We start from the raw sequence: 21,874 nt of genomic DNA on the forward strand, positions 1-21,874 counted from the left end.
CTATTTTAAGAGATTCACATTCTAATGGAGGAGATAACATGTAAACAAATATGAATAAACAAAATAGAGAGAGGATAAACTGGAGGTAATCTGAAGGAAGGCACTACCATTAAGGAGGAACTTGCAGGAGGTAGGATTTTAGCTGAGAAATGAAGGCAGGAGGCAGAGGGGAGGAGAGAAGGCATCCCAAGCATGGGGAAAAGTCAGTAGAAAAAGCAGAGGAGAGAGAGAGAGAGAGAGAGAGAGAGAGAGAGAGAGAGAGAGAGAGAGAGAGAGAGAGAGAGAGAGAGAGAATATGAATGAATCTTGTTCAAAGAACAGAAAGGAAACCAGGGTCATCATAAAAGGGAATAAGATGCTAGCGAATTATTAAGGTAGAAGAGGCCAGGCTAAAATGGCCTTTTCTGAACTGTAGGGGAGAGGATTGAGAAGGGAGTGGTGACAAAGTCAGAAGCTACACTTGAGGAAGATCACTTAAAAGCTGAATAGTGAATAAACTGGAGTGTGGGAAAGACTGGAGGCAAGGAAGCCATCTAGAAAACTGCCTTAATAGGCTAGGCATGAGGTGATGAGGGGAGCATGTGGGAGAGATGTATCAAAGATAGAAGCAACAGATGGGACATGGGGTGAAAGAGTCAGGAGCTTAGGATAACCCCTAAGTTATGTATCTAGGTAACAGGGAGAATAGTGGCACATTTCACAATATTAGGAAAGGTCAGAAGGAGAAAGGGCATGGGGGAAGGATACCGAGTTCAGTATGTCTATAGGACACAATCTGACATGTCTAATGGGCAGCTGTGAGACTTGAGTTCAGGAGAGAGGTTAGGATTGGATAAACAATGATGCTATATGTGCAGAAAAATATCTGAATCAGTAATAAAAGTGAAAAGTGTAATGAAAATGCAGAAAATCAACATTGTAAAATGTTTTGAAGACATCATGGAGGCTGAAGACTTAAGAAAAAAGTTGGTGAATTTGGCAATGAGGGCATCACTGCTAACTAGAGAAAATAGAAATAAATGGAGTTTTCCTTAAAATAATAAGTAGATCTATCTAAAACCAATAGCAAGCATTATTTATAATAGGAAGAAGCAAGGCACATTGCCAATAAGATCAGGGATGAAACAAGAATGCCCATTACACCATTATTTTTCAATATTGTACTAGAAATGTTGACTTTAGCAATAAGAAAAAGAAATTAAAGAAATTAGAGTAGACAACAAGGAGATAAAACTCTCTCTTTGCAGATGATGTGATAGTATACTTAGAAAATCCTAGAGAATCATTCAATAATCTTCTTGAAACAATTAAAAAAAAATAACTTTTTATTAATTAATTAATAGCAAAGTTAAAGGACATAAAATAAACCACACAAATCATCAGCATTTCTATGTTACCTAACAAAGCTCAGAAGCAAGAGAGAGAGAAATTCCACTTAAAATAGCTGTAGACAAAATAAAATATTTGTGTGTCTATGTGGTAACACAAAGCCAGGAACTATATAAATACAATTACAAAACACATTTCACACAAATAAAGTCAGATCCAAACAATTGGAAAAATATTATTTGTTCCTGGGAAGGCCAAGCTACTATAATAAAAATGAAAATTCTACCTAAATTAGTCTATTTGTTCAGTGCCCTACCAATCAAACTGCCAAAAAATTATTTTATGGAGTTAGAAAAAATAATACTAAAATTCATCTGGAAGAACAAAAGAATATCAAGGGAACTGATGACTAAAAAAAAAAAAAAAATACAAAGAACACTGGCTACCAGTGTTCTACTGCCAGACTGATAAAGCAGTAGTTATCAAAATCATATGATACTGGCTAAGAAATAGCGTGATGGAACAGTGGAATAGGTTAGATACACATGACACAATAATCAATGAGTAGAGTAACCTAGTATTTGACAAACCCCCAAGCTCCAGTTTCTGGGCTAAGAACTTGCTATTTCATTAAAAAAAATTGCTGAGAAAACTGGAAAATAATATGTCAGAAACTCAGCATAGGCCTCCATCTCACACCCCATACCAAAACAAGATCAAAATGGATACATGATTTAGGCATAAAGGGTGAAACTATAAGCAAATTGGGAGAGCAAGGGATAGTTTATTTATCAGATTTTTGGAAAAGGGAAGAATTTATGGTCAAAAAACAACTAGAGAACATTATGAAATGCAAAATGGACAACTCTGACTACATTTAATTAAAAATGTTCTGAACAAACGAAACCAATGCAGCCAAGATTACAAGAGAAACAGAAAGTTGGGGGAAATTCTTATGTCCATGTTTCTGATAAAGGCCTCATTTCTAAAATATATAAAGAATTGAGTCAGATTTATAAGAATACACGTCATTCCCCAATTGATAAATGATCAAAAGATATAAACACGATTTTCAGATGAAAAAATTAAAGCCATCTATAGTCATGAAAAAATTCTCTAAATCACTATTGATTAGAGAAATACAAATTAAAACAACTCTTGAAATCTCATCTCATACCTCTCAGATTGGTTAAGATGACAGGAAAAGTTAATGAAAATGGAGGGGATGTGGGAAAATTGGGACAATAATGCATTGTTGATGGAATTGTGAACTGATACAACCTTCTCATGATAGAGCAATTTGGAGCCATGCCCAAAAGGCTATAAAATTGTACACATCCTTTGATCCAGCAGTTATACTACTGGGTCTTTATCCCAAGGAAACCATAAAGGAAAAAAAAAAAAAAGGATTCCACATGTACAAAAAAATTATTGCAGCAGCTCTTTTTATGATGGCAAAGAATTGGGAACTGAGTAGATGCCCATCAACTGGAGAATGGCTGAATAAGTTATCATATATGAAAGTAATGGAATGTTATTGTTCTATAAAAACAAGGAACAGGCTGATATTTAGAAAGGCCTGAAAAAACTTACATGAACTGATGCTGAGTGAAACAGAGAATCAGGAATACATTGTACACAGCAATAACAAGTTTATGTGATGATCAACTCTACGACAGACTTTCTTCTTCCCAGCAGTTCAGGGTTGCAAAGCAACTCCAATAAACTATGGATGGAAAAAGCCATCTGCATTCAGAGTAAGAACTATGGAGACGAGATGGAATGTAAATCAACACATGCTATGTTCACCTTTTTTTTTCCTTTTTCTTGTTTTTTTTCTTTCTCTTATGGTTTTTCTCCCCAACATGATTCATAAGGAAATATGTAAAAAACCAAATGTACATATATAATAAAAAAATTTTTTACATGTAACTGGGGAAAACAAAAATTCAAAAAAGAAAAAAAAGAGTAACCCTTCTGATAAAGGCCTCATTTCCAAAATATATAGAAAATTGACTCTAATTTATAAGAAATCAAACCATTCTCCAATTGATAAATGGTCAAAGGATATGAACAGACAATTCTCAGACGAAGAAATTGAAACCATTTATAGACAAATGAAAATATGCTCCAAATCATTATTAATCAGAGAAATGCAAATTAAGACAACTCTGAGATACCACTACACACCTGTCAGATTGGCTAGAGTGACAGGGAAAGATAATGTGGAATGTTGGAGGGGATGTGGGAAAACAGGGACACTAACACATTGTTGGTGGAATTGTGAACACATCCAGCCATTCTGGAGAGCAATTTGGAACTATGCTCAAAAAGTTATCAAACTGTGCATACCCTTTGATCCAGCAGTGTTTTTACTGGGCTTATACCCCAAAGAGATACTAAAGAAGGGAAAGGGACCTGTATGTGCCAAAATGTTTGTGGCAGCCCTGTTTGTAGTGGCTAGAAGCTGGAAAATGAATGGATGCCCATCAATTGGAGAATGGTTGAGTAAATTGTGATATATGAAAGTTATGGAATATTATTGTTCTGTAAGAAATGACCAGCAGGATGAATACAGAGAGGACTGGCGAGACTTATGTGAACTGATGCTAAGTGAAATGAGCAGAACCAGGAGATCATTATATACCTCAACAATGATACTGTTTGAGGATGTATTCTGATGGAAGTGGATCTCTTCGATAAAGAGAGCTAATTCAGTTTCAATTGATCAAAGATGGGCAGAAGCAGCTACACCCAAAGAAAGAACACTGGGAGATGAATATAAACTGCTTGCATTTTTGTTTTACTTCCCGGATTATTTATACCTTCTGAATCCAATTCTCCCTGTGCAACAAGAAAACTGTTCGGTTCTGTACACATATATTGTATCTAGGATATACTATAACCTTTTTAACATGTAAAGGACTGCTTGCCATCTGGGGGAGGGGGTGGAGGGGAAAAATCGGAATAGAAGTGAATGCAAGGGATAATGTTGTAAAAAATTACCCTGGCATGAGTTCTATCAATAAAAAGTAATTTTTTAAAAAAAGAGTAACCTTAAAGAGAATAGTTTCAAGTTGTACAATAATATTGGCAGACAAGGAGGTGGGAAGTGAGTGGAGATAGATGGTAAAAACAATATTGCATGCATCTTTTTCTAGGAATGGTACGATGTAAGAGGAAAACAGTATATTAGTTTTAGGGGATATTATCGGTAAGTGAAGGATGGGGTAGGGACTGGGTATCTTTGTAGGGAGCAGAAAGGAACCAGAAAGTAAGAGACTAAAGAGGGAATAATAAAAGAGGAGAGAGAGAAGAGAATGATTTTGTGGGAAATTTTCAAGAGAAGTTGGAAGAGGGCAGCACCATGGGCACAGGACAAAGTTTTGATAAAGAGATTGGCCCAATTTTTGGAAGGAGTAGAGATGATAAGGTCTTTGAAAACCTAAAACAGAGGAGAGAAAAAGCGCTCAGGATGAATGGTGTCTATCTTCTTAGTAAGAAGTTGAGCCTGAGAACAGATAAAAAAAGGCTATCATGAAGGACTTGAGAGGAAAGATTTGGAATGCTGCTGTGAGAAATACAATAGAGTCAATTACTAAATGACAATAACTAATAGCAGTTAGGGCTCAGTTAAAACTACATAACAGATTTTAAAATGATCCATTCAATACAACTTCCTTTCATTCAGGAAAACATGAGTAAGAGTGGAGGAAGAAGATGGTGGGAGGTAATCCACATCTGGGGCAAGGAGTGAGAAAGGACTTCGTCCAAGGAACCTCAAGAATGGAAGGCAGCATAAAGCTGAACAGATTAAAGATAAGATCAAGAAAAAAAAGAGAGAAAGAAAATGCAATGAACAAGATGATTCCTTGAAAGATCACAGGGAAAGCAAAGTATGAGGCAGAGGGAAAGTTGAAAATAGAAGATATTTCAAGGGTTCATTGGATTTTCAGAGTTTTTAAAATAAGACACATAGGAAATGATGATGTGATTATTCCTTTGTATGGCTGAGGGAAAGTATATGTCACAAAAATTGAGGAGGTTCAAAAATTAGGAGACCAAAGAACTAGGAGGACAGGATATCTCAGAACATCAATATGCATGTTGAAGTTCCTCTGCATAATTGTGGATATGAGGTAAAGTGGAAGATGAGTGTTGAATTTCTTAAGAGGAAGAATGTCTTGAGAGCCAGCAGGTAGATGCCATCAGGAGCTGCACAAATGATAAATAAAAATGGAGTAACCTTCAAAGGAAGAGAAGTGTCAGGAAGATCTGAAAGTGGCAGTAGGCTTCAAGGAATACACCTGTGCCTCCTTTTGGTGCAATATTAGAGGGCACCAAGGAAGGTGCAACATTGTAGAGGATGGACCATGGGCAGTCTGGAGAGAGCTGGTTGTCTCTGAGTGACAGGAAATCAAAAGGCATATAAGAGAAAAAAGTCTAAGATGGAGGAACTTTGAATGGGGATTACTCCTTGGAACCCTTACCAACCCAAAAGAACCTAGCAGGGCTGGAGTTCTGCTGGTTACTCAGTCAGAAGTCACTCTCCAGACCATAATGGAGAAGGACAGTTCACAGAGATTCAGACTATCAGTTGCTGAAGAGCCTTTAAAGACAATTAAGTGCATTCATGGATATGAGAGCCACAGTAGCACATCATTTACATGTCAAATATGGTTAATTTCCAAGAAACACTTTCGCTAAGAACATATTCTGGCAGCATGATAAGCTTCTGCTGGCTGAGGTGGGGAGGGGCAGGGAGGAATGCTGTGTAATCAGGAAATCCATGCCAACCAGAAAAGGATATTCATAATCACCGGTCACCTTTCAGTTTCATTTTGATATTCCTGTTGTCCATAGGAGAACTGTGCCCTCATTCTCACTAAAAGATATTAAATCTTCTAGCAAGGTGGCAGAAAAGGATAATGCAATTCATTGGAAGGAAAAGTTAAACAGGTATCTGGCAAAATTCTCCATGAATTCAGAAAGGTAATTGATTCCTCTGCTGACTTGATTTGAAGCACTACTTTTCATTAAAATATTTATCCTCCAGTTTCAGGAAATTTATTTGTTTTGGAGAATAATTTAACATCCTTGCTGAACTAGTCTAATGCATTTTAAAAAACAGAATGGAAAGGCATTTATTTTCAGGATCTGGGGGACTCAGTTCCAAAACAAATAAAAAGGTGCACCTTAACTATCTCTACTGCCCAAGTGGGCAACAATTGCTCCTGCTCTCTGCCCCAGTCCCTCCAAGGCAAGGCAGAATCCCAATAGAGGATGTAGCACCTTGTTTCATCAGTTAAAAACAACCATTCAAATGACAGACAATGTGTTAGAATTAGATGGATAAAGAAAAATTCTGTCTTATACTTAGGAAGGAAGAAGAAATGATCATATATTGGACCAATACTGTTGATTCTTCTGCTCTGGCTTGACTACTTGATATAGGTACCATTTACCTGTTTCATTTTTTTTTTTTTCAACAACTAACTTCACAGCTTCACAGGGTTACTCTTTTTGGTACAGTTTAGAAATGCAGCTCTCTTATTAAAATTAAATAGATATTTACTGTATCCCAACTATACATAAGGGTCCATTCTAGCCTTGAGTCTTCCTCTTAAAAAAGGCTTATTAGTCAGGGAAAGAAGGTATATGCAAGTCAGCATGATTTAGTAAGTATTTACAAGACTTTGTGTTTGGAACTGGGAATGCAAAGATTAAAAAATATCAGTCTCTACCCACAGAAGTTATACAGTGCCATAAGAGGATACAAGTTGTTTTGCATAACTTCATATATTCTTAATGGGGTTGGGGGTGGAGATAAGGGAGAGAATCTGGAATCCAAAAAAAAAAAAAAATGTAAAAAAATTGTTGTAAATGTAACTGGGGAAAATATTAAATAAATATGACCTAAAAAAAAGAGATAGATACAAGTGCACAAAACCAAATGTAACATAAGGTAGAATGTACTTGAGGCAGAGTCCCAGAAACTTTTGAGAAGGGAGACAGTAATTTTAGCTTGGGAAATTAGGGTAGGTTGATTGAAAGAAAGTGAGCTTAATTTAGACTTTAAAGGAATGATTCAAACAGCTGAAGCTAAGTGCGAAGTACATCTCAGCATAGGTAAGAGCATGGAGAAGAAGAGAAAGGGAGCAGATGTGAGCAGGAAATGGCTGAGCAGTCCAGGTTGGTGCAGTATAATTATGTAAAGGGCAAGCATGTAAAATTGTGTTGATGTCAGGAAAGGTTTTAGGAAAAAGGTAGCCTTTCAACAGTTTAAAAGAATATATAGGATTTCAAAAAGACAGAGCTAGGGAAGTAAAGCATTCCTGGAGGAGGGGATTAGGGAAAGAGAGATAGGGAGTAGGCCTGGAAATGGGAAAATAATCCAATTTAACAGAAGCACAGAGTATGTGAGGGGAACAGTAGGAGACAAGACTGGAACAGTAGGTTGGAGTTGTACTGTGGAGGGCTTTAAATGACAGTCTAAAGAGTTTAGATTTTATCCTGTAGGCAATTGCCAGCTTTGAGAGATTTCTGAGCAGGGTTGTGACACCATGAGGATGAAAAACGGTCTTTGACAAAGCAGTACCCTACAACAAAGTGGTGTAAACTCAAATAGAAAAGGAGGCTTGTAGGCCACATATAAACCTAGAAAGTAACATACTGCCTATATTTTATTGTATTTTTATGTACTTTGTTAAATCTTCCAATTATTTTTTAATCTAATTCAGGGGCACTTGGGCATATTTTGGGTCGCAAGTGCATGTTTGCTACTTACCTTCAACCTGCTTCCCCCAAGGCTCATCTTTCTGACTGACCCCATTCTAAAAACCAAAGGGCATAACCTAATAAGCAAGGTTGGGCGTTTTTTTTTTTTTTTTTAATTCGTATACTTGCTCTTTATTTTGGTCAAAGGGCCCCATCTCATAGAACTAAAAGATTTAGGAAATTTCATGAAAAAAGATAGCTTTACAAAATACAGTAATTTATTCAGTCACATCAACATGCTTATACACATCAATATTCTGAAGTTTACAAGTGTATCTACCAAATAATCTAGGATTATTTCATCAGAAAGTTAACACTTCAGGATAGATATTAATTCTAATGAATATCTCTTGCCTCATTCTTTAAAGATCAATTAAGATTCTGCCATATCCAAAGATGACTGGCAATTGTGAAATCAGTTTAGATTCTCCATTTTTTTTCTATTGATTTAGAAAGCTGTGGGAGGAAAAACCTTGACAAAGAAAATGTTTTACTACAAGGCATTTTTCAACCTTTCTATATTAAAAAAAAAAAAATGAGGGCAGAAAGGTGAAATCTAATATTGCAGGTTACTATTTGTGGAAGCAAGAAATAAAAAAATAAAGGTATGCAATTATTAAGCTTACTGATGCTGGAACTTTACATTTTAAATTGAATTCCACTGAACATAAATTATAAAAGGGCAGTAATCTTTTTTGTCTCCCCACCCTATCCTAATATTCTCTTCTTACTCTTTTGCTGTTATGCTCCTGAGCTTCCTAAAATCAATTTTCATTCTTCCTAACTTCCATCAAAGAGTCTTAGAATAACCTGTTTTCTCCCCCTTTTCTTAGATGGATAAACCAAATGAAGCAGAGTGAAGGGAAGCAACCTGCTCCAAGTCAGTGCTAAGGCCTAGGCCCCGTTACCCTGCTCTCCTTTCCTGAGAGAACTCTGTAACCATCTCTTGCCAAATGTGACTGATTTTTCCCATGGTAATACCATGCCATCCAGGACTGGTTTTCCAGATGTGTTTACATGAATTAGTGGGAAGAAAAATACTGAATACTTTATACTTAAACTCTGTTTCCAAGTAAAGAACACTTTTTTTTTTCCTGTATCATGAGAGGTTTGTCACTTCCACTGGCTTAGCCCATATAATCACCACAGACAGTACTGTCACTACTTCTCAAAACCAGAACTTTTCTCAAGGAAGACTAATGGTCATTTACAGAATAAGTGGAAAACTTCAGAGCCTAAGTTTAGGAGCCCCAGCTCTCAATCCTTGCCTGCTTTTCTTTGCTCAGCATTTTTAGCCTGGATTCTGTCTCGCCTTTTATGTCTTTCAGCTCTCAATACTCCTGGTTCGGCTGCTTTTTCCTTTTTTTCATCCTTTTGTTATTATAAAGTGAACGTCCCCTTTAAGGCTTTTATGAGGGAGCCATGCTGCCCCTCCCCCCTCTCCCCCCCATCAAATTCCTGGTCTCTCACAGGTCATCTCTGAGAATCTCATAGTCACCAAGTCTCTTTTCAAGGACTGCTCACATTGTCATCAGAGTTGGAAGCCACCTTGAGGGCCACAAAGGACAACCAGACTTTACCAAGAACTCCAGTTCCAACACACTCAAGGAATGACATTCAGACTTTGCATCAAGATTTCCAGTGAAACAAAATGTCTATTCTCATTATTCTCAAAATCTACTTTTTCCAGTTATCCAGTCAAATCTCTACATTCTCCAGGGCAAAACCTCAAGTTTTGGAGCAAAAAGATTTACTCTACGTAACATTGGCCAAGCTGGGACTGGACACCAAGTCTCTTGGATTCCAAATCCAAAGTACTTCCCATTCTGCCCTGTCCCCTGCCTCCTCATAAATACGATCGCCAATAATCTGGGCATCCTCAGCTGCCTGTCCCAAAATTAGAAACATCCAAATTTTTGCAGAGTCCTAACTTTCATTTTCTAAAGTTCTTTTAGCCAAGAAGAAGGTCATTACCTAAATACAACTTAAATGAAAAGACTTAAAATAATCTGTTTGTAAAAAGAGAAAAGAATTTGGCAATAACCAAAAGGGATATTTAAATGACCACAAAATTTCACCAGACAATTAAGAATAGGGGGAGAGATGATAGGGAATGGGAAGAGAGGCTGAACGCTATACCACCAACATAGAAACCCACAATTATAAGATTTACACACACACACAAATACTGCAGATTCGTTGTTCTCATTGACTGTATTTCTTCTTTTTGGAAGAGAAGAGTCCTTCCAAGATTTCTGGACCCATCCACTATGACATTTTGCCTCTCTGTCTCTGTCTCTCTCTCTTCTCTCTCCTACCTAAATCCCCACTTTATGAAGGCTCTGCTGAATTATCTGGTGAAATGTACTGGAAACCACAGGGGTTTCTCTTCATGTGAAGAAATACTTCCATCAACCACCTCCCCCACCCTCCACCTCCCCCCAAAAAAGACAACAGATTGAAGACTTTGTTAAACTCTACTCCTGGATAATGCCTCAGCCACCAGAACCAAAGATTGCAACAACAGCTACTGTTTTACAGCATAATGTAAAACACAAAAGCCTTGATGGAAAATGCCTACCTCAGAAACTTGGTGAGGTGGCTTTAGGAAAAAAAATGGGGTGTGGTTCTCTTCCACAAGCTCATACAAAAAAGAGAAGAAGGCATTTCAAGTTGGGTCAAGTGGTGCAAGTTTCAAGTTTGGACTTCTAGATGCATTATTGGGAAAACCTTCAGCACAGAAGCAGCATTCCTACTCTTGGGTGGTGAACACGACCTCAACAGCACAGGGAATTGCAAGCCCCCCACTGCAAAGTATATTTTAAAAGGATAGAAAATCCATAAACATTTCTTATGTGAAAGGCATTTATAAGCTATGAATTACACAAGCTGGGACACTAGAAATCACTGAGTAGTGCTCCCCCAAACCTCCATCTTACTTCTGAGAAGGCCTCAGGAGTGATGGGCCTGCCAATGTCTAACAGCTGATGGAGGGCAGGCAGAAGATATATCCAAGATAAGTGATTTCATCACTAAAGATACTCCTTCCTTCACCAATGCAAATTTCTATCCCCTCTGTCTTAAGGCTTTATGAACAACTATTTTCAAAAAAATATCCATCACCTGAAGATCAAGCAGTCATGACTTTTTCTGGATGTCGGGCTGGTCCCCAAATCAGAGAAATATTAACTTGCCATTGAGTCTATATTCAATGCCATTTCAGCTTGGTAAGATTTGTTTTAGTTTATGCGACACTGGCAGAAGCTTCAGTAATAATTAATAACTGATATTTATATAGTGTTTTAAAGTTTGTATTTTGCATGGATTACATCGTTTGAACCTCACAAAAAACATGTGAGGTAACTGCGATAGGCATCTCTATTTTGCAAATGGGGAAACCGAGGCTCAGATTAAGTTACTTGTTCTTGGTCCCACAGTTAAATGTGGGATTTGAACACAGGTCTTTCTGAATCCAAGTCAGCATTCTATCCACTATGCAAAATCACCTCTCTTCAAAAACTCCAGGCCACTTGCACTGTGTAAGGGGAGGGAGCAGGGTCTTTGTGACAACTAAGAATATTGTTATTCGTTATGGATAAGGTAACAATAAAATCTATCTTCCATCTATTTGATTTTTTCCAAAACTATTTTTACATCTCATACCTCAAAATGATTAGAAAACCTGATTTCTAAGTTCCAGCAGAGCCACTGACTGACCTGCCTGTGGGCCATCACTTAAGATCTCTAAGCCCTCATTTTCTCCTTTATAAAATGAGTATCACATTCATGGTACTCACCTTACAGGGCTGTTGTGAATACTATCCATATAAATAAGCCTCTATAAAAATATCAGTTATTACTGACAACCCTGAGCTGCATTGGGAACTTATGATGAAGAAAAGACTATAACAATTTCCATGCAGAGTTTAAAAAAAAAAAAAAATGGATTAAGAATGAGGAGGGCAGGACTGTTATCCCTAATTTTGTTACTAAACAAAATACAAGATCTAGGGCAGATCACTATCTCTTGGTATCTAAGTTTCCCCATCTGGGAAATGGGAATAAGAACAGATAAGACAAACTAGCATTTTTAATGCATTTAAGATTTACAAATCATGTAGCTAAATTATCTCATATGCTTCTCAACAACTTTGTGAGGGAGATATTATTAGATTCATTTTACCTCTACCTACTTCACAAGCTTGTAAGAAGCAAATTAGGTAACAAGCATGAACCAACTTTGAAAAATATAGAGCCCTTTATAAATGTATTACATCTCTGGGCCAAAGGCATGAACAAGCAATGAGCTTTTAAGAATTCAAGAAAGATTACTTCTCAGTATCTTTATTTGTATGAGAAAACACAATGAGGATAAATAACCAAACTAGAAACAAATGTTAATTAGATGAGAGTCTCCTCATTGATATGCCAGGTGATTTTTTTTTTTTTTTTTGGTCAGTTTCCAGTTCACCATAAAAAAAAACCACTAACAATAAACAACATCCTGGAGTAGCTAGTGTAAAATAACTACATTATACAGATGGAAAGTATCATGAAATGTGGAGTTGGGAGATACTTTAGGGAGCTTGTCTAGCCCCCTTATTTTTACAAATGAAGAAACCGAGGTGGAGGGCAATTAAGTAACTTAACCCCAACTTTGCGGACAGTAGAGCTGCAATTCAAACCTAGAAGTCTTCTAGCTCCACATTCAGTACAATTTCTACTCTGTAGTATGGCAACAAAGAGAATGCAAAAAAAAAAAAAAAAGCCATAGATCATATGGTGACACATGACGTATAGATGGTCAGTGCAACAAAGGCACAAGAAAAGAAAATCTAGCTCCTGATCCATCTGTCACATACAAAAGATGTAAGGCAGTGATCATCTTAGCCCTGTCAGGGGTTCCTGCAGCAGGCTTGGACAGGTCTCTGATTCTCTTCAGAGAATCTTCAACTGTTTCATTTTTGACATAGGCAAAGTACTTACAGTGGCATTGGGAGGTTTATTTGGCGTTCGAACAAGGTAATAGTAATAATAATGAAAGATTATTTCTGGCCACCTCCCCTACGATGGACAGGAAATGGATCCCAGGATGCTGTGATGGGACTGCCCCATTTCAGCCAACTAAATGCAAAACCACTTCAAAAAGGGGTGGGGGTAGGGGTGGGAAGGAGAAAGACAACAGAGCTGATGAGGGTGGGAAAACTTAACCTCTGATGTCACAATCCCACGACTCAATAGTGAGTGACCACCCATAAGGTTATAGAGCAGAAGAAGGAGGAATAAGCACCTGAGCCATAAAAGTGCTGTGACATCGAGGAGGATTTCTATGCTGAGTTTGAGTTGATTTTAATTCAATTAAAGTCAAATTAAAATGTAGTAGCCTTTAAGGATTTTTTTTTAAGTTGACAGGTGATAAACACCTGAAGATGTGATTTTAATGTAGCAATCATTTCTTAGCTATTTTAAGACGAGGAAAAAAAAACACCTTCCAAAGAATATGCTCCTACTGTTGGTATGTATCATTTTTCTTCCATAGCTTGTAGAAGAGCTAATTCACAGATATTCTGGTCTTAATCCTTGAAAACAAGTCAAATACAAGTAAGCTAAGATTAGAAGTGAGGACAGAACAATCACTTGATTATTTTTTAATCTTTTATCTTTAATTTTTAATTTTTATCTTATACTTTATCTAGAAAAGTAACCTAATACAATATTCTACTTTGAGCTTCCTAAGTATGTTTGGGAAACTTCTATACTCCTCTGGAAGCCAGCAGATATGTCAAAGTTGCTTAAGTATTATTTACTTGGCTGCAGGCCTAGAAAATGACAAAATTCAAGGGGTTAATATCAAAAAGATCTTCATCATTGAGAGGCTTTTCAGGCAAAAGAGAGAGGAGGAGGAGAAAGTTTCTCTGGGTTTAGGGAACTCAAGAGTAGATTCAATGATAAATAGTAATATCACAAGCATGAAAATGGAAATAATTAGAAAGTTATAAAGCCTAGAGTTAAAATTCATCTCCAGATAATGAGGTACAAGAAAAATAAGGAAAATCAGAGGGGGAGGGGAAGATGTAGTAATATCATTGTGATAAGAATAAGCCTTTAATAATAAGCAGTCTTTAAGCAAATAATCTAGAATGGATCCTTTAAAAAAAATTTGACCTATTCTCCCAATCCAGTAATAGCTATTTAAAAGAGTCTACAAAACAGCACTGGTAGATGTATCCCTAAGGAATATAGGAGAGAGAAAGCATTTTTAAAACTGGGAATAAAAAAATTATCAAAATTTTATCTGGCAGTTTTTCCAAATTTATCAAACTGGGAACCCAGGGGCAGATCCCTTCCAGAACCCACATTTCCATTTCTCTGCTCTATTCTGATCTTTCCCAAATATACCAACATTATCACTCATCTCTAGGCTAGCATTCTTGTAGTTAAAGTCTCTCTTCATTAATAGAATACTTTTTGAGACTAGGAGCAGAGTACTGCTCTTTTTTAGGTGGCGTGGCAACAACACTGATATATCTAGGGTTTCAGCTGCAGAACACATGAACCAGGAAGGCCAATGGCAGCAGGCTGCCTTCCTGCTGCTGTGAAAAATGAAAGCCCAGGAGATTAAGCTGGACTTTAGAACTAAAAGAAACATTTAATTCTCTGGAACGAAGAGAACTTAGATGTCTGAAGGAAAAGCAAAAAAAAAAGGCAGTGAAGAATCATGGAAAGAGACTGGGCTTAAAGTAGAAAAACTTGAGATCAAAAACCAATCAGTCACTAAAAGTAGCTGTGCAGGAAAATTTGCTTCCATTTCCCAAGCATTAAATGAAGGGGAATTGGTCTAGACTCATGTCTCCTGGAGTTTAAACATAGTTATATGGAACCACAGATGGACTAGAATGCTCTACTAAATACATTAAATTTTCTCACAATTTCGTCGATTTAGAGAGTTAAGATGCAAAGATTTTGATAGGCTAAAATATTAGGCCAAATCCTACATGATGAAACTAAATTGGGATGAACTCTCAGCATTGTGTTTGCCAATTCACAACTACAATATGGGGGAAATTTGTGTAATAAGATGTAGAGGAGAAAGAGGACTGCAAATTTATAAGGAATCAGCAGTGTGATATCAACAGAAGCCAAGTATGGCCATTGGACTTAAGCAACATCAAGATAGGTTCAGTGTCCAGGTGATCATGCTGCTCTATTTTGCCCTGACAGAACATGTCCGGAGAAGTATATTTAATTCTGGTTGCTACAATTTAGAAAGGGCATTAATAAGCAAGAGTTTAACTAAAGAAATGTAGCCAAGATGGAAGTTGAAGATAAACAAATTTAGGATTTAATTCTTTGCAACCATGAGAGTTACCTCAAGGGAACAATGGGCTCCTCCTAGGTTAGAGGCATCAAGTCAAGGTTGGATGACCACTTGTCAAATGTGCTGAGGGGATTCTTGTCTGATCAGGGCTGAACTAGCTGGCCTCTGAAATCTCTTCCAAACCCAAAATTCTGTGATGAGAACCTTTAACCAGCACAAATACTCCAGTTTTTAAAAAATAGAATCAAAAGGAATTGGAAACTAGCATGAACTTTAGAGAGGACCCAATCCAACCCTCTCGATTTACATAGATTAAGAGCTGGAAAAAAACCTCAGAGGACATGGAGTGTGACCCCCTTATGTTACAGACAAAGAAACTAAAATACAGGTTAAGTGACTTGCCCAAGACCACATACTAGGGTTTGAGAAGGGATTTGAACCCATTAAACACACACACACACACACACACACACACACAATAGACAGTTATATAGATCTATGAGAAATAATGTGGAAAAGAAGGGGGGAAAAGTGGTTCTTGAGAGAGAGAAGTTCAAGTTCCCCTACCAGTTACATGACAAGTCATTTCTTTTTCTCTTCCATTCCATAAATTAGAGAAGGTATTAATCTGCATTGGTAAAGAAAGATCCTTTCAAAGAGTTCCCTACACACAAGAAATCATAGGTTTGGTAAACAACAAAACATATCAATAAAAATAGATCACAAGATCAGCACTGGAATCTTCAAGATGATCTATCCTATTCCTCTCATTTTACAAATGAGTTAACTGAGGCTCAGAGAGCAAGCAGGTCACATGAATAGGAAGGAGAAGATCTAGGAACGAAAGACAGGTGTCCACTGATTCTAAACAGGTTGATTTCTTTCACATATTATTTGCTTTAAATTTTCCTCAGTTCTTCAATTTTAAGATGATATAAAGTTGGCTTCCTTAAAAACATTTTTTCTGAGTTTGAAACACATTCCTAGCATTCCCTCTAAATTGACCATGAGCTCTATCTGAATCAAGAGACAGTATAACAGCTGCTAGAAAGGAGACCAGTGGCAATAGTTACTCAAAGAATCTTTTACCACCAAATGGATTTTTGAGCAAGAGAAGAACCTACAGTAAGTTTTGATTATAAGGTGTGCTTCGAAGCTTACAAAGGTATCCACCTTTTTCAGTCATACAGACTTGTAAGAAGCTTTGAAAGTTAAAGTCAAATACTAGCTTGTTGCTGTAGCACTGAAGCCTATGTTTGTTAGTCTATAATACAATATAAGGTTTCCACACTTTGTCATATCATGGAATTATTGACACACTGCTTGGAACACTTTTTAAAATAACAGAAGTTCCTCTGTCAACACTGAGTTCTGAACTCCCACATCATTAATCTACCACCTTGCACTTATCCAGTACTGACTCCAAGTAAGGCATAAAGAGGATAAAGTACTTGGGAAGTCTGCCCCGAGTTGGTTAGGATAGTAGCCAGCATCAGATGAAAACAGTTTTTGGTGAATGAAATAAGTTAGCCACCTGTGGAGAATCAAATGGACAACAGGAAATGGGGTAGAGGAGGAGGAAGCCCAAACCTTACATATAAAATTTTATATTAAATAGAAATTACATTAATTTAACTTATATTAAATATCTATTACTAATATTCATGAACCTTTAAACACTATTTACAATAGTGGTTCTTTACTTTTTTGTGTGTCCTGTGGAGCCTCTGGACAATCTAGTGAAGCCTATGGACTTCCCAGAATGAATTTTTTTTTTTTTTAAATACATAGGATTTCGAAGGGAATCATTTTGAAAAAAAAAGTTATCAAGCAATTTTTTAAAAATAACTTCATAGACTGCCCAGATTAAGATTTACAATTAGCCTGCTTATTCCTTCAATTTAGAACTGAAGCATTTGGACTTTGCTATAAATCTCCCTTTAGAAACTAGTATTGAGCTAGAAGAGACTCACTGAAATTTTTAATCCTAGTACTCCATAACAAACTCAGAAACATAAAGATCTGGAGGATTTCACTTGATATCTTCTAGAAAAAATATCTAAATCCATTTTTATGTATCACCTCATGAGGCCCAACTAAGATGCCTGCACACATACAAAGGGAATAAATGATGGATATAATTAAATGTTTCTTAAGGAAGTTTAAGAAATTGATGACTTGAGGCTCATTAGCTTCCCTAAGAGCTTTATCATCAGGTTATACAAGGAAGAGAATCCAAAATCAAAAGAACCATCAAGCAACATAGTAACAAGACAATGGACCTTGAACAAAATGCATCAAAAAACTTGAACCACAAGAGGACACAGATAAATATACTAGGGTTCCTCCTATAATTGGCAGACTACTGTCATGTCACTATACTTAGCAGATATTCAGATTCCAGTTATCCCTTGTAGGTTTATTCTAGCATAATTTATTCCAAACTCCCTTATCATGTGTTAAATTATTCATAAATTTCTTAATAACAAAGGGATCTGCTTTTCATTGAAGAATTGTGGTTTTCAACTTAAATCAAATATATACTTAGTTTTACAAGTTAAACGAGAAGAGAGAAAACTTTTTTATTTATAGTTTTGATTGAAATAGATTTAGTCATCACATAAGGACAAATTCTAGAATTCTGCTTTAATTGTGCTCTTGGATATATATATATATATTTTAATGACTTTAAAAAGTCAGTTAATTTGTCATCTCATATATGGGAGCAATAACGTATAAAAGTATACAGTGACATCCTGCATGTTTTCAGTCACTTCACCTACTCCTATAAACCCCCTAGCTAGAAAAACAAAAGTTTAAGACCTTACACTGAAGGCAACTGAAGTAAACTTTTACTCACTAGATATCTTCCATTTACTCTCCTTTTTAATAGGTTCCTCGACCACAATAAATATCATTTAGAATTAATATCGTGAGAAGAACAGAAATGACTGTTGTGCATGAATCTTGCAGAGGGCCCAGGATTTTAAATGATGAACACTGAAATTGTCATGAATTTGTAGATTTTCTCTAAGCACAGAAAGACCTTTAAGCTACTGTTGCTTAGAATTGGGGAAGAAGGGGTTAAGGCCAAAAAAGGACACAAGATTTGGGGGCAAAGCCTCTAAAAGGATTTTTTATCTGTCACAAGTTTCCAAGAAAAACTTTCTTTGTAATGTTAAAAATCATTTCTCTAAATACAATCAAGCAAGAAAGTGTCTACAATGAGCAAAATACAGAATAACAGTAGCCCCATCGAAGCCTGGATCTGGTCCAGGGTGCTTGATTTTTGCAGCAGCTTTCTCCTCGGTACCCAAGTGGAATAGAAAGAAAAAAAATGGCCTGGAAAGCCCTCCACCAGCCCAGAGAACTGCTGAGGGGCTGAGCAGCCTTGGCCCCTTGAACTAGGCCAGAAAGACTAAAGGCACCACCTGCCATTTGGATCATACCATCTTTTCTTCACACAGAAAACCTTATCCACTGAGGAATCTCAAGTCCCGGACCATCCAGAAATGCTCTTTCAAAAAAGGCTTTCTTTTCCCCCCTCCTCAGCTCTTAGCAGAGCATGAGGGCAGATTTCAGATGGGAAGGGAAACCTCGTCCCCTCTCTGAATATAGTGATATGAGGGGAAAAGGGTGTATGTATGTGTGTAAAGAGGAATATGGGGGAGAGGGGGAAGCTGTGGGAAGCTTCTGTGGGAAAAGGGGGGAGGAGGAGGGGTGCAGGAAGGTAGGTATCTGTGTGTGGAGGCCTTCTCTGGGAGAAGAGGCAGGTCTTATAGAAGAATGTCTCCTGGAAGGGGGAGTCTCCGGAGATGTTCTAAAAAAAAGGGGTGTCTAAAGAAGAGTTCTCTTTTGGGGGCCTCCTGAGGAAAGCAATGTCTTGTGTGACTAGGCTGCACTAAGAGTGGAGAGATCTTGAGTAAGGAAGTATCTGGAAGGCTACAGAAAAGGGGGTGGCCCAGAATGGAGGATCAGAGGAGGGGTCTGGGGAGCTATGAGAAAGGAAGTCTTTTGTGGGGGGCTGCTTGTGAGGGACATCTCCTGAGAAGACAGGGAGTGTGAAAGGAGTCCCCAATATTGAGAGGGTTAATCTCTGAGTAGGGGCAGTCTTTGTTGTGGCCTTCCAGGTAAGTTCCTGTTATAAGGATGCTTTTATAGAAAGGCACCTTTTGAAGCAGACCTTTAAGGAGAAAGTTCCAGCTGTGTGAGCTGTTTTGTGGAAGTCCTCCCATAGGAGGAAGGGAATGGCCATGTATTGGGGAGCTGTGTGCAGACTCCTTGGAGCCATGAGTGGAGGAAGGTACCCTTGATGCCCAAGGGGATCATCTTGTGGAGGATCTCTGGTACAAAAAAGTTTGGGGGGATACCTTCTGTGAGAAATGGGGGGAGTCTGTATATAAGGGGATTATCCAGGTGTGTAGAGTCTGTCTGATTGAGGAGGAGGTTCTCTTATGAGGAAGGAGAGACTGTCTTCTGGGGATATTCTTGTGAGGAAGGAAATAGCCAAGTGTGTCGAGCTTGTCTTACTGGGAGGCCTCTCATAAGGAAGGGCAAGCAAGAGTGAAAAAATAGATGCCGTGTTTGCATGTGGGTAATTTGAGGGGTACCTCCCAGAAAGAAGGGGATAACTATGTGTGGGCTATCTTGGGGAGTATATAGCCTGTGATGAAAGAAATACCTATGTTTGGGAGGTGATTTTTAGGTGAGGATAAGGATGTGTGTGTGATGAGAGTATCTTTGCACAGTCTAGTGCGAGGATGGGGGTTTCTGTCTGTAGGGAGCTTTCTCTTAGGGGATAATCAATCTGTGAGGACTAGCAGTTGTTAATCACAGGGATCTCTTGTTGAGGGCGAATGTGTCCATATCTTGAGGGCACCTTTTGGGAGAAGTCTCTTGCCAGGGTGGCTGTTGTATGGAGAGGGGTCTCCTTTGAAGATGGGGGACTTCTCTAGGAGTTTTGGGGTCTATGTGTCTCTGGCAGGGTCCTGGTCTATGATGGAGACTCCCCAGCCCAAGTTTTGGGTATTAGTCTGTGAGTAGGTCCTAGTCTGTGTGTGTCAGGAGTGGGGGGAATGTCTTTCAGTAGGTCCCCCTTCCCATGTGTGTGGGGGGATGCGATACATGAGTGGGTCTCTCTAGGCCATGTGTGTTTGAGAAGGTAATCTTTGACTGGGTTTCTTGCCTATATACACACATCTTGGTGGGGAAAGTAAAGATAGTCTGCCTCTCAAGTGCGTGTGTGTGCGCGTGTGTGTGTCTGGGGAAGGGGGTGTCCTGTAAGTGGATCCCTCCACCATGTGTATGTGTCCGCATCTGTCTAGGGGGCTGGCTGGCTGTGAGTAGGTCCCTCCCCAGTGTGTGTGTGTCTGGTGGGGGCTCTTGGTCCCCCCACTCAAAGGTCTGTTAATGTATGGAGGGATCTCGAAGGTACCTGGGAATGGGTCCCTTGCCCATGTGCCTGGTGGGGTCTGGGTCCCCCTCCCGCGTGTGTCTGGGAGTGGGTCCCTTGCTCATGTGTGTGTCTGGGGGGGTCGGGATATTCTCCTCCCGCGTGTGTCTGGGAGTGGGTCCCTTGCCCATGTGTCAGTCTCGGGGGTCTGTGTCCTTCGGGCACCCCCTCCCCCGGGCTGCAGACAGCGGCGGCAGCAGCAGTGGCGGCGGCGGTGGCGGCAGCATTAGCCCCGCTGGCCGCCCGGCCCGGCCGGTCCCGCCCCACCTCCACGGAGCAGGCCGGGCGGCAGACGGCCCAGGGCCGTCCGGGAAGCCCCCTGCGGGCGGCGGGCGGCGGGCGTGCGGCCTAGTGGGGCCGGGCTTACATAACGGGGCCGGGGCGGGCCGGGGCCTCACCTGCCGTAGATGCCCTCGGTGATCCGGTTCCGCTTTAGGGGGCGGCGGAGTTTGCTGCAGTCCGCGTTCCGCCGCTTCATCCTCCTCCCGCTGGGGGGCCGTGAGCCCGAGCCGCCGCCGCCGCCGCCTCCTCTTCTTCCTCCGCCTCCGCCGCCCGAGCCGAGCCCGAGCCGCAGCTCCCGGCGCCCTCCCGCCCCGCGCCGCCGCCGCCGCCGCCTCCTCCGCCGCCGCCGCCGCTGCTGCTCCCGGCGCTCCGGGCCTGGACTCTACCCTGGGGCCGGTCACCGCCGCGGAGCCAGCCCCCGGGGGGAGGGGGTGGGGACGGGGCCGGGGCGGGGGCCGGGGAGGGGGGGGCCGCGGAGCCTCCTCCGCCTTCGGAAACAAAGAAATGACAATTCCGGGGCCCGCCCGCCCCACGGCCAGCCGCCCTCCGGCTCCGCCTCCCCCGCTCCGATCGACGGCAAGACCGACCAATTGGAGCCACCTTTTCTGTAGCCTTAACCAATCCTAGAGGTTGCTTAGGCCCAGCCGAGTCTAAAGCCAGCCTCCTTGACGGACGGAAGAACGCGCCAATCACAATGGGGTCTGGAGCAGCTCCTA

General features: G+C 39.7%; 1 protein-coding gene and 1 long non-coding RNA gene across 3 annotated transcripts in view; one reads left to right on the forward strand and one right to left on the reverse strand.

Annotated features, from left to right (window-relative positions):
• The window catches only part of MACO1 (macoilin 1), a 77,570-nt gene extending 56,126 nt beyond the window's left edge, over positions 1-21,444 (reverse strand). The window contains exon 1 of one of the 2 annotated variants that reach the window (XM_051988205.1): positions 21,275-21,444. In XM_051988205.1, the coding sequence (XP_051844165.1) occupies positions 21,275-21,354 (80 nt within the window). In that variant the 5' untranslated portion in view covers positions 21,355-21,444. Of the gene's footprint in view, positions 1-13,092; positions 13,116-21,274 lie in introns of those variants that run through there. The other variant, XM_051988206.1, reaches the window with a different exon arrangement.
• On the forward strand, positions 13,211-19,061 carry LOC127555699 (uncharacterized). The gene is made up of 2 exons (XR_007952262.1): positions 13,211-13,621; positions 18,318-19,061. It is a non-coding gene; the product is annotated as an uncharacterized LOC127555699 (long non-coding RNA).
• Positions 21,445-21,874: the final 430 nt, after the last annotated feature.

Source organism: Antechinus flavipes, chromosome 3 (assembly GCF_016432865.1).
Source record: "Antechinus flavipes isolate AdamAnt ecotype Samford, QLD, Australia chromosome 3, AdamAnt_v2, whole genome shotgun sequence".
Lineage (NCBI taxonomy): Eukaryota > Metazoa > Chordata > Mammalia > Dasyuromorphia > Dasyuridae > Antechinus > Antechinus flavipes.